The 17,885-nt window shown below is 41.8% G+C and overlaps 1 protein-coding gene across 3 annotated transcripts in view; it reads left to right on the plus strand.

Moving 5' to 3' along the window:
• The window catches only part of LOC145445108 (uncharacterized), a 141,388-nt gene that overhangs the window by 84,904 nt on the left and 38,599 nt on the right, over positions 1 to 17,885 (plus strand). For all 3 annotated transcript variants that reach the window (XM_080323260.1, XM_080323257.1, XM_080323248.1), the window contains exons 7-10: positions 504 to 592; positions 12,873 to 13,178; positions 13,951 to 14,038; positions 15,350 to 15,486. In XM_080323260.1, the coding sequence (XP_080179386.1) occupies positions 504 to 592; positions 12,873 to 13,178; positions 13,951 to 14,038; positions 15,350 to 15,486 (620 nt within the window). The remainder of the gene's footprint in view (positions 1 to 503; positions 593 to 12,872; positions 13,179 to 13,950; positions 14,039 to 15,349; positions 15,487 to 17,885) is intronic.

The following is a 17,885-nucleotide window of genomic DNA, read 5'->3' on the forward strand; positions in this document are numbered from 1 at the left end:
TCCGCCATATACACTTCGACATGCGTTTTATCGCCGTATCGCCGTATCGTCTGTGTTTTCCAGTGTAAAACGCCGTGGATAATCCACGCCGACACCGAATAACAAGGTGTTAAAATGAATAATGTAACGCCATCCTATTACTCTGCTATCGGGAATGTTCTGCGGCCCGAAATAACAACGTTATTTCGTTCGCTTCCAAGACTTCGAGTCATACATTTTTCATCGCGCGAAGGAAGGATTAGCGTAGCATAGATTCTCCAGTTGGAGGCGATTATGTCGTCACTCGCGAACCAGCACTGGTCCGGTTCTGAGCCATCGCTGAATCGTTTACCTCTGTATTTTTTGAACTTTCCCGGTTGTTTCTCGGCTGTTATGATGATGTGATGGGGATGGAGATACTCGAACGCCCAGGTACTCGAATTTGCTCAGCCCTAATCCCTGGATAGAGTTAATATTATACCTGGATATAATCTGAATTTAATTCTCGATATTCTATGTAACAGGGGTGCCTATTCCGACCCAGACTTATCCTGAGCCCCAGCCAGCGCAAGTTCAGGTCATCACCATGAGGAATGTCTACACGGACGGACAGGTATTAATTCAAGCTTATACTGATTGTCTTTAATTATATGGTTCAAATATCGCGCGATAATTAGAGATTACCCGAAATTATCAATGGCCGGCTTCGGTTGAGAGAAGTTTGCGATTGAAAGTCCTATTTTTCAAAGCCAACTCCCTAATATAATTCGCTCCGTGCCCCGTTCGAGTCTCAAGTACATATCTACCTATACTGGCTAGGATTTTCTCAAAATCAATACTTGTATATTGCAAATTTTTTACAATTTTACATCCTCCCCGATTCAATTTGATGCAGGCCGACTCAAATTTGCCCGAAATTCGTACGGAAATTTGATATTTTCACGATTTTTGGCGCGCCCAAATCCAACTGAGAAAATTCGTGAATATTACATTCGACTTGATCTGTTTATACTCCAAATCTGTATTTCCATGCTGTGTCCGTCGATGTAGTCATATTTCTAATAATAAAGTATAATCAATCTCTAGCACAATAGCCGTCTTTACTCTTTGTTAATTTGAATTCCCGTGGGTTACGAATGCGTATGAAGCAATTTTATTACCAGTCTTCTCGCCGTGTTTGTTTACTTAGCGTTCGACGGACTAATACCGGAATATATTTAATGAAAATATTCGTCAGGACCAGCTCCGTAAGATGACAGATGTTGGGTTGAATAGACCATCGCTGTTTGTACCGTAGCCGAAATAGCATTTGGTTGTGCTGTGATGGAATGTCGGGAATTTAGGACCTTATGTAAAGGGCTTGTCCGATATGTTAAGCGTGGTTAATAATATGGTGTCTCTGTAAGGGCACGGGTTTAACAATAGATAACAAATGAGGTATGTAATCCGTTTTTTGATAGGCGTGTTTATTTATGGATTTGCCTATCCTGTGGAGTGCCTTGCGCGCGCTTTTTAATACGGATAGCCCGTAATTATGATGAATTTAACACGGGTCACTTATTACGGGCTATATCGTGCACCGCAATCATAGTCTTTTTTTATCAATGACGAATGCAATTTCAATATGCATCCCACTTTAAATCCTGGCCGTTTTAGCTCAGCATACAAAACTTGCAGCAAAATATACGAGTGTTTATGTCAGGGTTGTAACCTGTAACCAAGTCACAAGATTCCGAGTCACAAGTCAATCACACTTTTATGGTTTTGACTCGAGTCAAGTCGAGTCATTTTTAATGCGCCACGAGTCAGTCCGAGTCCAAGTCAGTGAGTAGAGGGCCGAGTCATAGTATTGTGACTCGAGTCCAAGTCATTGTGTTCGCTGCTGGTTTAGAGTTTAATGCGCTTTAACCCACTTTTCCCGACTCTGCTCGAGTGATATAGAATGGTTCGCATTCATAATATAGTATTTTTCGTCAGTTTTAACAGTTTCCTGCCCAATTGTCCAAGTATTAGGACTGATGGACGAAATACCAACTTTACTGTTCTTCGAAGTTACAATGAAATGTCTGTCTTGGCCGTCCTAATCTCGAGTCGTATTATTTATTCGAGTCGTGTACAATGACTCTAGTAAAAATCGAGTTGATACACAACTTGACTCGAGTCGAGTCGAATCATTTTACGAATTTGAAAAAATGACTCGAGTCAAGTCGAGTCGCCAAAAAATCGTGACCCTTGATATTCGACTCGACTCTGTCGAGTAGGGGTGTTCAAAAATGACTTTTTCTCTCAAATTCTACTGGCTACTTAATAAGATCGTTCGGTTACCTAATTGAAGCCTGCACACCGAATTCGGTTCAATTCCAACCATTAGCCGCATTGCTACAGGAGAAGACGGTTATTTATTTATTATTAAAAAATGAATGAAAAGAATTTCAAAATTTTCTGTTCGCCCCATGAAATTGTTCAGTTGTCTATAGAAACGATGTTCACCCAATTTGGCTCAATTCCAACCAACGGAAGCGGAGTTATTGATGTCGAAAAATTTTGATTTGAATAAATAGTACGGTATTCACGGTGAGCACAATCATAATAGAAAATTCAATAATTGGCCAATGTAAATACTATTTTATTCAATTCCAAATTTTTTCGACGGCATTAACTCCGCTTCCAGTGGTTGAAAATTGAAATTGAGCCAAATTGGGTGAGCATCGTTTCTATAGACAACCTAAAAATTTCATGGGGTGAACTGGAAATTTTGAATTTTTTTCATTCATTTCCTCATAATAAATAACAAAAACTTACTTCTCCTGTAGCAATGCGGCTACTAGTTGGAATTGAACCAAATTTGGTGTGTAGACTTTAATAAGGTAACCTAACAATTTTATCAAGTAGCCAGTTGAATTTGAGAGAGAAAGTCGTTTTCGAACACCCCTACTGTCGAGCCACTAGCAATATGTTTCCGCGCTAGTACAATGTGGCGAGCAAAGATCTTCGGGCGCCTATAGTAAATTCCGACATCGCGTCGATACAGTTGCAGCGGTTACGTTTGCTCAGGTGAGACGCCGCTAACTTTCTCGAACCGCCGTACACAAGGATTTATTGACTAAGCCATTACCGCCGGGTTAGCCTGAATACAGCCTCTTTCCAAAGCCGTTTGACAAATGAACACTGTTGTCCAGCCATTGGTGGGAAGTGTAGCAGGCCTTGGGTTTGTGCAGCTGTGCGGTAGTCGCGCGTATCCGATAACGTACATACTAACCAGTCACCGCATAACTATGCGACAATAGAGTGTGGAATGTAACCTGTTGTTAGCACAATGGCGTTGTGGAATGCATTTACGGTGCTGTTTTTTAGGCGGGCTTTTGATTCTATTTCTGTTGAACACGGGTAACTTTGAATTGTGCCGGTGTCGCTGTGTTTTTACAGTTGTATGATGGATATGCGGTGAAACTGAATAGATATGTTGTCAATAAATGTGCGTGCGAGTACATCTGATGTGGATAATATGTCTATTTTCGTGAAGCCACCGTTTGACAGGCCGGTCGAAGCTCGGGCAAAATTGATTCGCAGCGGAATCGAATCGAACTTCAATATCCGAGCGCGAATCGAATCGATTCACTATTTGGTTGACAATAAAATACAGCTCATCTTCAAACTCCCGGTGTGTTGAATTTACTTTCGATTGTGTGGTAAATATTGAAAAATACTTGTTTTGGCCTTGATTTTGGAGTCCGATTCGAATTGGCTCTTGATTGAGTGTGCCCGTAATTAGAATATATTGAATTGGTTCGATTCGGGCGTGTATATTCGAGTTCGATTAGGATCTTGTTCGTGGATGAACGCGGAGGCAATTTGAGGTGGAATTGGGTATTGTGCTTCATTTATTAACAAAATTCGAAAATAGCGGTTCGATTAGATTCTATTCGAACATGAATGTTGGACTGTTGGAGTACGATTAGTACCGGTATGGGATAATTTTTAATTTACCGCACCCCAGTTTTTATACTTCAATTATTAAAAATAATGAAATATGGCGATTAGGTTCGATTATATTCGAGCGTGAATGTCGGAGTTCGATTCGAATCAGATGTGGTTCGATTTACCCCATCTCAGTTATCATATTTCATTCGTTAAAAAAATACAAGATAATGGTTCAATTACATTCTAATATGCTTCTTATATTAAAAACATTCTAAATATTCAAAATTGAGAGTCGATCAGATTCTATTTGGTCGTGACTATAGGAGTTCGACTCGAATCGGATGCAGTTCGATCCACCCGTATTCTATTTATGAAAATTATCGAAACATATCGGTTCGATTAGATTCTATTCGGGCGTCGATGTCGGAGTTCGATTCGAAACGGTTGTGATTCGATTCGATCGAATTACCACTCTGTAGTTATTGCATTTTATTTATTCAAAATATTTACAAATGTAGATTCGATTAGATCCTAGCCGTACGTGGATATTAAAGTCAGATTCTAGCCGAATGTGGTTTGGTTTACCCCAAACCTGGTAGTTGTTATCTAATGCTGTCGCTGTAGAAGTGTAAAGTAAGTGCACTAGTCGCTTGAACTGAACCCGTGGCCAAGCCGCAATGCAATCTCCCAGCACCCAGACAGTCAACATTTCTCTGAAACATGAATTTTCTACCGGCCGTCAAAACATGCGGTGGCCCGTAATGGGTTAGCGGTCGGCGTGCGTGTTTTCCAGTTAGAATTTGGCTTTACGGTCATGGCCAATTGGTTTTTTTTCCGACTGTCTGAAATCTGGATATTTTAAAAGATTCTGTAATCTCAATTCGCAAAAGCGCTGCCGTGCCATTAAAGCATCCATAATCGCTGGCGCTGGGCGCTGTTGTTGATGTAAATAGCACTCGTAAAAGTGAATAGTTCAGCGACTAATGAACTACTCCGATGGGTGTTTGGGTGGATTTCAAGGCGTGTTTACTATCATCAACCCTCGTTAATGTAACGTGGAAAGTTTGCGGTGCCGTGCTATAGGAAGATAAATGAGGAGATACGGCGTTTTTTCTGCAAAGATTGGCTCTTTATCGAGATTTAAATATGTTTTAGGCTGTTCTCCCTTTGTAATAAAATTTCCTACCCACAGACATCGGCGTGTTTCGTGAAATTGGGCTAATAGTCTATTCGTGGTCGTGGGGAACACAAATAGCGATAGTGCGAATTATGACGGACCTAAGCTCGTTTTAAGCTTCAGTCACTGGACCCTTTAATTGAAATCTACTCAAGTCGTTTCTATCCCTTCCTATCCTTACCCTCCATCAGAAGATTTGGTGTTTTGAATTAATGTAATCTTCAATGAATTGTACTGAACCGAACATTATTATTCAACTGTGGTTATATCAATGAAACCACGCATCTCGAAGTAACAGAGGATAAATAACCCCCACGGCTCTATGTGGAAGCCTCAAAGTGCGAAAAATTGAAAAAGTGTTATCACATTACTAAGATCCCACGAATATTGCTTGCTTTGGAATATGCCGAGTATCCAAAAATATATCTCGCTTAAGCGTGCAGTACACATACACACGCTCGCGCTGAATGAAATCGATTATTATTATTAATGGGTACGCGATTAGGATTTAACTAGGGGATGTGCAACCTTTTTGACAAGCGACAAAAACGTAGATAACACCGTGAAACCGCTGGCCCCGGATAGACTTTCTATCAATCATAACGCCTCTATTTCGTTAGGAATTGATAACGTTGACGGCGACATCTATCAATACAACTCAGCATCGGATTATTTATAAGGGAAATCGCACGATGCGAATACTTTTGACAAAACATCAATTGCCAAGTCAGCATGCGCATATTTGAGTGATTATTGATAGCATTATTCTGTGTCTGCACAAAGCCCAATTGAGCTTAGCTCAAATGCTCCTGACTGACCAAGGTGAATTCGAAATCCCCATTTGAAATATTCGATATATCGGGTACCCTTGTTGCAGCGAAATCCAAACCATATGGCGTGGCGTCTATCTGTATTTGAATTTGACCTATTCCGCCGAATATTCCAACCGTGACAGTACGGGGCAAACATCTCTGTAATTTGTAGAGATTACGCAACCCTCCTGGTCTACGTGCGATTCGGCACGGTACTGTGTTTGTTGGTAATTCTATAGGTTACGTTACGTCTTACCGCTCCTAATCTAATGCGCTTGCTAATTGCTGTAGGAGTAGTTGCACGAAAGTTTCGTTAGACCCACGCTGATTAAAATACCCACAGGCCACATCCTAGTAACACAGGCATGCAAAGCAGTCCCCAGTCTTACTTAGCTAGAAGTTCAATATGCAATTGGATAATATATTCGTATAGGAATACAGCCTAATATTTTCAACAGACACTCGTGATCTAAAAATAGTACATTGGACTGAAGCGATCTCTCCGATTATCCGACATTGCATGCCGATGACGTCATATTTTGTGATACGATTGTTGATATACAATGTTTTTTTCAATTCTCTGACGATTACCCCTGACCAGTTTCAGCCGAGAATGGCCGTGTTCATTTCAATACGAATATATTTTCCAACTGAAAGCTGTTTGTAGAGGTCAATTCCTATTCAACCTTTTCGACGTTCGGCGAAATACACATGTCTATTCATAGACCAGCGGTATTTGCGTTGGCCAGTTTTTGCTTATCGAGCGGAACCGGCTGGTTCCCTGTCACGAGGTGTTAACTTAACCTGGGTTTATCGCCAAATGCTGCTGTTTACTGGGAAATCCCTGGTTGCGCGGTTTGTTTTGGTTGGCAGCGCGGCGAAAATGCTTTTCTCCGAGCAAGTGTTGAGTGGGTGGACGCTTGTTATGCCAAGTGCAATGTCTCGTCTGTAATTTTGCCGGCGTATAGCAGCTTTTCTTCGTAAACGGACTTATGGAAACAGCCAGTGTCGCCCCAAAAAAGAGTCGTAATGCGCTAAAGATAGCATTTTACAGTCTGCGTATGAAAAAAATGCTGTGCCGCATTTGCTTAGTACAAGGGTCGTGGTTGTTGTGATGAGTGTATTGTTAGCCATTAGGGCTGGGCACAATGATTCGAGTACTCGAATCTGAATCGAGTATTAATTTTAATGATTCGAGTCGAGTAGTAAAAGACGATTTTTTCGAGTACTGAAATTATACGCTCCTCACCACTGAAAGTTGATTTATCAACGAGGAGTTTATCAACGATCAACGAGTTTATGCTAATTTCACTGTTGAAGCCTTGAAACCTTGATTGGCCGTATCGCAGCATGCGAAACATGAAGTACAAAGCTACGAACGTTACTGGAAATAGCACATTTCCGAAGTCATGATCACCCCACAATATTGTCACCAAGTGTAATGAAATCGGTATGGTCGAAAAAAATAACAAAGTATCCTTAATATGATGGATAACAGTCATTATATTCTTTGTGGTCGCTTAAAAGGTACATATTTGAACTTTGACAAATAATATTCTGCTATGACGTCATAATGAGTGATACTCGATTACTCGACTCGACTCGAAGCATTTTACGTGATTCAGAATCGAATCACTCAGGTACTCGATTTTGCCCAGCCCTATTAGCCATATAGATTCTGGACGAGCTTGTTATGGATGTGGACGGTGTTGATTAGATAAGGTGATTAGGCTGTGTTGCACATGCGATCGCGCTGATTCAATAGATTTCATGATCTGAGTTTGTGAATGGCGGTGTTGTTTTAAAAAAAACGAGGGTGCGCGATTGCGCATAGTACTAACTATAGTATAATATCCGGATGTTATAGCGCATGTAGATTGTAGAAGCATGTTTTCTTTTTCAAAATCTGTGAACTCAATATCGGGATCCGGCTCTGCCAGGTCTAGGGCTGGGCGAAACTAGTAGCTGGGTGATTCGATTTTGAATCGAAATCGTCTGGCAATCGAGAGGTCATGGTGTCATAACAGTATGGATGACGTGCCAGGGGTCGGATAAATGTTACTTGTAGGCCGCAGTGTTGCCATACCGTCCGTATCTGTAAGATTTGTCGTTCTATTCACGTGTGATATCTTATAAAAACTGCTTTGTCCTTGTTTATCTTTTTGACTTTTGTGCAAGACTGAAGGATGCGCGTTTGCGAAGTGTGGCAGCCAAGGCTGTGTCAACAAAAAGAGTGCTCGTGCGATCAAAAAATAGTACATTGAGCGCTCTCGTATTTGACATTTCATGCTGGTGACGTCATATTTTGTGATACGATTGCCGATATACAATGTTGTTTTGAATTCTCTATTAGTTGCTGACGATTACCCCTGACGAGTGTCAGCCGAAAATATTCGGGCTCATTTCAATATGAATATACTATTCAATTGTATATTGTAGTTTTCCACCTTCAAGAAACTGTATTAAATAAATGAAATATATCAACCCCTGGAGGATTTGGCGCTGGTAGTAACCGGGTTTATTCTGAACTGCGGGAATTCGCTATTCGGGTACGGTGCCCATCCTTGCCAAATGAGGTTTTAGAGGTTTTATTCTCATCTAAACCTGGAATTATTACAAGTTCTACGACCACATATACTAATATGCCGATAGCAAATAACCGGTTGAAACCCGACTCCGGCCAAAGCGTCATCTTGTAATACTCCACCCTCATTAATCCGTGGGAGCTTATTCGCGTTCGCGTTGCCACCGCAACTTGCAATATCGAACCCGACCAACCCGCGATAATGCGAGCTTGACTTCAAAGCTAATATACGCGCCGGCAATCGACTTGAAAGAGTTCTCAAGTGGCGCGGTTTAATTCTTATCTAGTAGGCGGCAGGATCCGTGTCTCGCCATCAGTCGCGGCATTAGATGCACGCGTGGGAAATTAGAGGCTCCTAGGTTTGGTATGGCGGTTACGTAACGATTTTGACTGTAGCGACTGGAGATCCAAATAGAATTAGGCCTTGGTAATATGATTCGAGAACTAGACAGGTGACCAGTAACGACGTACTTCTACCTTTACGGAGTACTCGGTTATATTTTGCCTACCCGCACTTATGCACTGTTGCTCTACTTAACTCTTGTGGATATAATTTCGAACTACTTCTACTTTACTGAATAGTTTTATGTTATCAAGCAAAACTAGGTCTAGATTACTTGGAAATCGCCGCTTCTGCGTGAAGGGTGTAGAAATTTATGGCGATACATTTACCTTTACTTGAATGCCAACGATGAATGAATTAATCGAGCATTAATTTCTCTGCATTATCACAAAGTGCAATAAAATATTTATGGTATGAACAATAACTAGTAACTATGTATACGTCATGTGATGTAGGGCTGGCTTTATTTTAATAATGGCATCGTAAAAGGTACATTGTTTACCTTTCCATATCATCTCTGGGTTATATTTCGGGTTCTATATTATATTTTGACATGTACGAGCAGTCAGCACCAGAGTTACCAGCTTGGCCGTATATAATTCCCCAGTTCCGAACGAAGTGCCAGGTCCGCTGCCACAATCAACCTATGTCTGGCTGTTACAGTTATGAGCACATCCAGATTTCGAGATTCGACTAATTTCGGCCCCTCAATATTCTATCGTGTATCTGTGATTGTAATCTCGTGACGTGACACAAGCTATCCTAGCACGTCGTCATTTGTTGCGCTGCGTTCCGCCACATCTGCTGCTCTATCGCGCTATCTCGTCGCTTAGCGATAAGCTACATCGATTGCTTTTTATTGTGGCGATACAAACAAACAGCTCGCTGTCGAAGATCAGACCATATTTGTAAACAGAAAGTCTTGTTTTGTGGAATCTACCGCGCGGAAGTAATTATTAGGCAATCAAGGTTTTGTGGGAAATAAGCTACCTTAGTTGGTGTGTAGAGAGAGTCGATTTTAGGTGTTGTCCAGATGTGGTGAAACTAATCATCGTTGCTCATCAAGTAGAAGTGGAACTAACGCAACAAATTTCTACTCAATACCAAGTATAGGCTTCGAGACGTTTTACAGTTATTTGAAGTGGGAGTGGAAAATGAATGGTCTGTGAGTGCTCAAATATGTAATTTTAAAGGTATTTATTAGGGCAATTATTTGTCGCAGTCAAATCCGTGGCGAGTAGCACCTATTTTTCACAAAAGTTGCATCAAAGAGTTGCATTTTATGGACAAGTTCCTTGAAATTATTAGGGTGTGAGATACTAGAATCGATCCGTTTTCAAGGCACTGTAGCAAAACCCAATGTTGGCGATTTCAACAAAATCAATAGCCTGAAAAAATTGACCCAGTGACAATATAATTTTTGGCGGTCTGGCCTGTATTCATGTAATATCAAAAAAGTTGCAAAAAGTTGCAATATAAGATTCCTCCAAACAGCTTGAAACACCATACTACACAGCTTCCGAGTATTTAGGAAGCTGCCGGAACCTGTAAAGAAAAGTTGCAAAAGTTGCAAAAACTTGCCCTAGTAATTTTATATGGTAGGTTTGGTTAATGTGTCGCATACACAAGTACAGTTAACCGAAAGTGGCTGCATTGAGACGACATCTTGTATTGTTGCTAAGAGATCTGGGTTCGCGAAACTATGGTTCCAGATACCACAACACTATTCGTACTCGGCCTATTATAACCCGATTTTCGGGTTTTGAGATTAAAAGATCGTGTAATATCCGGCGGTAGCTATACACACAGGGTTGTAACCAAGTTGCAAGGTTCCGAGTCGCAAGTCAATCTCAGTTTTATAGTTTCGACTCGAGTCAAGTCGGGTCATTTTCAATTCACTACCGAGTCAAGTCCGAGTCCAAGTCAGCTAGTAGAGGCTCGAGTCCAAGTCATTATGCTCCCTGCTCAGTTTTCAGTTCCATCCGGTTCAACACACTATTTCCAACTATGCTCGAGGGTTATAGAATGGCTCGCATTCATAAAATAGTAATTACCTCAGTATAACAGTTTCTGGCCCTATTTCCATGTATCAGAACTGATAGACGAAATACCAATGATGTGTTAACTTTACTATCCTTCGAAGTTACAATGAAATGTCCGTCTAGGCCAGGGGTGGGCAAACTTTTCAGCTCGCGGGCCGCATTCAACATCTTAATCCATTCGCGGGCCGCACTATATATAATTGGGATTATAAACCAAAATGCAATATTGGTATTTGATTACAGTGAGGACGTGGATATAATATATATGCTTATTTAAAACAAACAAAACATTGCTTTGGTGATATCATACACGCGTCAGAAGCAGTGACGTGATTTCATAGGCAGGTCGACCTCAATGACCAATTTGCCAAAACTATAGAGATGAAAGTCGGTTGTCCCGATTCTTAGAACAGGATTGAAATTTAAATCTGTTAGCAGCGATCTGTTTATAGATTTACTAATTCCACTTTTTGGTTCAGTTCCAGGACACACAATGCTGACAGCATCATAACCATGTTAGATTAAACACGCTTCTACTATTTGCAGATAAAATATAAATACCCTAAGTCTACGCATAGAACGAATCTATAAGCGCATCACTAAAATAGTTAAAACTGGAGTGGCCAATCTGAAATCACACTCGTGATCAGAATTATGTCAATCTCGTTTAGGATTTCTGTGATTTTTAGAAGTTGAAACCTTTCAAACTCTGTGGGCCTTGAGATGGTCGAGCCAGAAATTAAACATAAAATTAATAGAGGAAATATTTACTTAGAACAGTGGTTCTCGAAATTTTTAAGACACGTTCCTCTTGTTATGGTGAAAGATTTCGCGCCCCCTTATCGCAATATCACAAAAATCAACCAGGATGCTAGAAAACCCAACGGATAATTTGATGGTATGGAAGGTTACGACTGTGGATGAGAGATTTTTAGATATGAAATGCAGACTAATTACAGAGCACTAAATATTAATTGGGGGTAAATCGCGCATAGCGCGAAAAATTTTTTCAGTTGAGCTCAGCTTCGCCCCCATTCAGATGCTTTCACGCCCTCAAGTAGAGCACGCTCCCCAGTTTGAGAACCACTGCCTTAGAATTATACTTAGAGAAAGTTTAATTAATCCCTGCATTAATTCGATATTTAGTACGCATTTTATTAATATTTTTAATAAGTTAAGAAATATACTAAGAGAAAATTTAATTAATCCCTGCATTAATTCGATATTTAGTACGCATTTTATTAATATTTTTAATAAGTTTCTTTTGGCTCTCGCGGGCCGCACAAAACAGTGTTGCGGGCCGCATGCGGCCCGCGGGCCGTAGTTTGCCCACCCCTGGTCTAGGCAGTTCTAGTCACGAGTCACGTGACTTGGTTCGAGTCATCACAAAATCGCGACTAAGTCATGAGTCATTACAACCCTGGCTACACATTTACGTGATCCGAAGTCGGAAGTGTAATCAGGATGCGGTTTGTGTTCTGTGAAAACGCACGCGATTACGCGCGCCATAAGTAAACAGTCAGGGCCTTATATTTGCAGTAGTCGGTCACGTTGGAATCTCGCTATTAGCGGGTAAATTCATTATCACGGCCCGGTCGATAATGATTGTAATCACATCGCGGCCTGATGAAAGAGAGCCTTTCCGGATTATGCCCAGCAATCGATATCGCCGTAGCAACGGCTGATCACGATCATAACACTGCCGTTGATGATGTCGGGTGATAGGCGTCTGACATGGTCCCTGTAGCGTGCTTCTAGGAAACGGCCTGGTTTTTTGTCTAATAACTCCTTCAGCTTAGAAACCGCGCCCCTTGATATATAGATACTGTCGATTACGCGATGTAGATTGCTGTTGTCCCGTGTTGTATAGAAATTCTGTCCTTGATGTGCGGGCGCGATAATATACAGATAGACCAGTTGTTATGACATGTTTATTCGTGAGAGTGTTGCGAATACCTCCCTTGACAACTACTCTGCCTGTCGCCCTCGCTAACTCTGTATCCTTTCTGAACAGAGTATGGCACACCAAAGCCAAAGCGCACCAGCAAAATCGCCGGGCGGCACCCCAAAAACGCCAACCACTTTGAAAACCCAGCCCAGTACCACCGCGTACCAGCAACAGCCGGCAAAGACTGTCGAAAAACCGCCTCTGCCTCCGACAAACACGGAACCGGTCACGATGAGACGGCCGCCCGTGGCGGCGATGTCGGACGACGACGAGGAAGACTTGGAAGACGAGCTTGACGTTGAGAACATTCGTTCGATGGAGGAGCAAATCAAACACACGCAGAGACATCTTGAGTTTTTGCGGGAGCAGCAGGTTGGTTTCCGCCGTTGCGTGTACTGTACAACAACATATAGTCAGGGCCGCTATTACCATGGATGAAAGGGTAAGACTAGCCCAACAATCCGTGAAATTAGTAGACTGGCGACTAAAAAAACGGAAAAAGGTAAAGTACATTTGTCCGATCCTAGTTGCACCAGATCCTAGTTTCACCAGATTCTTTTTGGTGAGCTGATGACTGAAGACGAAGATCATCCTTGCTTAATTGCTGGAAATACGGGCAAAATTGCCGCACATATGCGCAAAATAAGGACGCAAGTCATCAATGATAAGGGACAATATCGAAACTTTCTTAAAACTGGCTCATTCACTGTAAATACGTGGGCAAATTAGTGTATTCCGCGTTTTACAGTTTCGCTGCGGTGAAAATAAGGTACCGTAAACGACACTTCCTGATGGCAAATTCTGCTTTCAAATCCATTCCAATGGGTGCAAACGAGTTAAATACAGTAATTCTTACTGAGATATATTCAAGGGTTTTATCACCTTTTGCGCTTTCTTGGGTCTGTGCACGAAAACACAACCTACACCACCACTGGGTTATACATCTAAACTAATGGTGTATATGACTGGTTTTCACCTATTGGAATGCCCGTGAAATCCAGATATAGTCATTTATCTGATTCACACCCTACGCTACGGTAGATATACGTCGAAATCCACGTTTTCTGTCTAGTCGAGTTCAGTGAAATGTGAGAAATTTAACACTTCAGGCTTGTTATTTTACATTTTTCGCATTTTTTATCAGGAAAAGCTGAAAAAACGGAAGCAAGACCGCACGAAATACAGAGAAACTCTCAAGAGAAACTCGACCAACTTCGAACGCTATTCGCAAGGTAACGCAGTTTTACGCGATACTGGGTTCAATCACAGCTATCGCAACAAGGGCGCGAATTCGTTTTGAAACGCCCCTACCTCGGTATTCAGCGGTAGAAGTGTAGAATGTCTATGTTCACGACGTGGCGCTTGTGTGACGTGATAATGAACGAAAAAATAGCAGTCGACTACTTAGGAATTTGATTCCGAATCAAGCCACAGTATGGCAGTACCTCCCATTGCAATGTCGTCATTGTGCGGATGACTCGAAAAGCTCAAGTATCCAACTTCAATGCGACCATATATGAAATAATGCCACTACGCTAAATTAAACATAATAATTTGCCACTCTTCGTCGACTGCATCTATTTCATAACGCTTTTACCAGAATGCTGCGGGTCAAAACACTGTTGAACAGTCATGCCATTTCCACTAACGCAAGAGTAACTTCTCCAATCTTCAGTCGGCTGGCCTGACTCGCGAAAAGGAAGTACTTGGTAGGACGGATTCCTAAATCGATGATACATTAATCACGTATTTATCCATTTATACAACGAATAAATGGTATTCAATGCAAACTTGAAGTTTAAAGCATAGGTCCAAAACAGTATTTAAAGAATTTATTACCGCAGTGTACTTCAATAGCTGTTGAAGACAATGAGACCTCCGTCGTCGATTAAAGTTGTCGACAAGTTCTTTGAACTCTGGATGCATGTCAGATGCAGAAACCTGTTCATGGTCGAGAATGTTTCCTCGCGAATATATGTAGACCCGAACAGAAGTAGTAGTTTCATGGTCATGTTTCTCAGGTTGGCAAACTGATGTACGCGGGCCACATTATCATGGAAGGCCGGAAAGTGTCTGCGGGCCGGGTCCGGGTCTGTTGCCCGCCCCTGCACTAACGCATAAGTATTGGTACATTTATTACTACTGGGCCATCCGCAACTTGGCCTCCAATCTAATGTGTGTACGTTAATTCCTCGGAACCGATGACTCTTTACCTGTTTACGACCGTAATCATACCGATTTAATTACACGCTACAGCACCTGCGCGTTAAATCGTCTCGAAAATCACGATATCCGAAACCGTGCCTTTTAAAGGCGCGCATTTTAAGCAGGAATTACAGCCTGTAGTATCTCAGATCGTGACGGAATTTCCGTAGCGCCACGCTCTCGTTGTAGTGTCCGTAACGCTTCGTAACTGTACCGGTGCTCGCACGCGTTCGGGTGGATAAACATTAAACGATCAGCGGATACATCAAAGGGTTTCGGGTTTATTCTTATAGGTAACATCCTACTATATAGTTCGATATATATACTTTTTTCTACAGGATACAACAATCCGCCAGTCGTGACCGGCGGCTTGCACGCTTACCACTCCGCGCAGGACCTGAAGCGGGAGGTGTCGCAAAACGGACACGTCGCGCACAAGACGAACGGATCCACTGCGGTTGATAATTCTGGCGCGGTAAGTTACTTATAAGAACTCTTTTACTTACTTAGTATAAATAGCGTAGAAATAGTCCGCCTACTTTACCGAAGTTGACAATAGGTCTGGTACAGTGTTCTTTTGACCTCGATAGTATTTGTACAATTCGCAAGGTGGCGCTGGTGAACCGTTATATTACCCTCCTTACTAAAATTTACCAGCAGTTAATTTTTGCGGGCGGATTCAGGGCATGTTCTAGGCGTTGCTGCACCGCAGCGCGCGCATTTATGACTATAGGACTCGCGATTCCATATCCGGTCACAACTCGAAGTACCGTTATTTATTATGAAGCACCGGTGACGCGCTCGTGATTGACTATTCAATGAATTCATTCCATGCGTAGATGTAGAACTCGCATCGTGAATTTCAAAGCAAGAATCTTCATATATCTATATATCTATTAACGTGATCTAATTCACTCGTATAAAGGCAAACCAAACGTATCCCTAAACTACTTACTACCTTTCGAAATGCGAATTGTAAAAATCATATCGATTTGCACAAAAACTGTTTCGGTTAAAGTGGAGATACCGTGAAAACATAACTATACTTCAGCAAATCATGAAACTAGGCAAACTTCATTACCAACCTCCTCTGGTTATTACGTAAGCGGTAATTTCTGCACGAAAGCCCTAATGGACCGCCCAGCTTATACGTTACATTAGCGATGGTATGCTCGACACGTTCTGGGTGCGTTTAAACTTTAAAGTATTGCGTTTCAAGAGTCGTTCGCGATAATCCCGTAATGTTTTCCGGCGGAACTTACCAGACGCTGGTTTATCTCCTTCGATTTCGCCATGCTGGTTACGTTATACTGTTGTGGAGTCTTATTTTCTTTATGGAGGTGAGGAATTTGTGACATGATGATGTTTAGCGATGTCTTCGAAGGTATTTGTTGGTTTTGTGTTTCGAATTTTGCCGCTGGCAATTAGCGACTTCGAATAGTGTATGTTGGTTGGAGCAGTTGGTCGCAACCTTTTTAGCTTACGGACAGGTAGAATTTCGAAACAAATCTTGTTCACCGGTGAACCTTCTTAATCAACTTGAAGCATGAACTAATTATGACAAAGTATACAGCTCTATGAAGCCTATATTAGAAACTTAGTTTGAACGAGATATTTGATGCTGCCTTTTTGATATTACGCGTGTTATACCTGGTTCCATTGAAGGTACTGCAAGGTGAAGTCCTGTTACTAACTATCAATTTGATCATGATTGTTCGGTGTCTTTTGAAAGAACCGTGATTATGCTGTTTGTTAGCCTCCGTAATACCCCAAATGTGGACAAGTTGTGTTGTCCAAAGGTAACGCATGATGATTAAAAGCCTTCTTATGTTTCATATATGCCCTGTAAGCTAATTTTATGCAGTTTGGCAAAAACTTTCATAATTGAGACGCAGATTAAAGTGGAATTAGTTCGTGAACTGTACATCACGTTAGAAAGCGTTCCCAATTAGGTTTGAATTACGTTCGAAAGTCGGCGTTTCATTTCCCCATTTCGTGGCCTCCAAGCCTCACAGCTCGCACCAAACCCTCCAAGGCCACTAGCCACTAACAAACGGCTGCAAGATTGTCACATCGATTCTGTAATTAGAGTAATCGCTGGAAAATTACGGCCAGCGCGCCACAGATGCGCTCGACAGACACCGGTATTGACATCGCCAAGCTAGTAGGGTTGTGGTCGCAGTGATAATTTTTCTTTTACGCGGAATTTAAAGATAAGTTAGTGTACTGTTGCTAACATGGCATTTCCACGCGAATTATGTGTCCAGCTGTATTTTGTAACGAATTCGACACCGTTCACGGGCGATCTATCTCTTCTCTGATCTGCGCGGTATGGTACGGTGAGAGTTTTAGATGAAAGACGCTTCGTGTTGACAGACCGGCACGTTGTCGGGTGCCACCTGTCGCGATTTTCGCGCCAATATCGATCGCGCACTTGAGCCGCGTCCGTGGCGTTGATGGCGGCGTTGCGACGCGCGCGAAGTAGCGTCTAGGGTAGGTTGAGCGTACTGGTAGATCTGCTGCTACGATCCAGCACAGGCGATCAGAAACGAAGTACTTGCACTTTGTGGGAGTACTCAAATAGGTTGGACCTAAACGCGTCCTACATATCTTAAGCTCAAGGGTATGATGCTGAACTACTTCTACGGTTAATTGAAAATTTCCATTTGTTTAGGCAAAACTATGTCATTGGCTACTTACTTCTTTACTAGGCTACTATTGCTACTTCAAGTCTGCTGGGGATTTTGGACTACTTCGATCTCCCCTTCAACTTTGTATTCATTTTTCGGTTTGTAATTCTACTTAACGATTATCAGTTTTTTTGACAAATGTCGGTTTGGAATATTTCATTTTTTACTTAGTCGAAATCGCCAA

Source organism: Botryllus schlosseri, chromosome 1, assembly GCF_051294905.1.
Source record: "Botryllus schlosseri isolate E-star chromosome 1, Bs_hap1, whole genome shotgun sequence".
In the NCBI taxonomy this organism is placed as follows: Eukaryota; Metazoa; Chordata; class Ascidiacea; order Stolidobranchia; family Styelidae; genus Botryllus; species Botryllus schlosseri.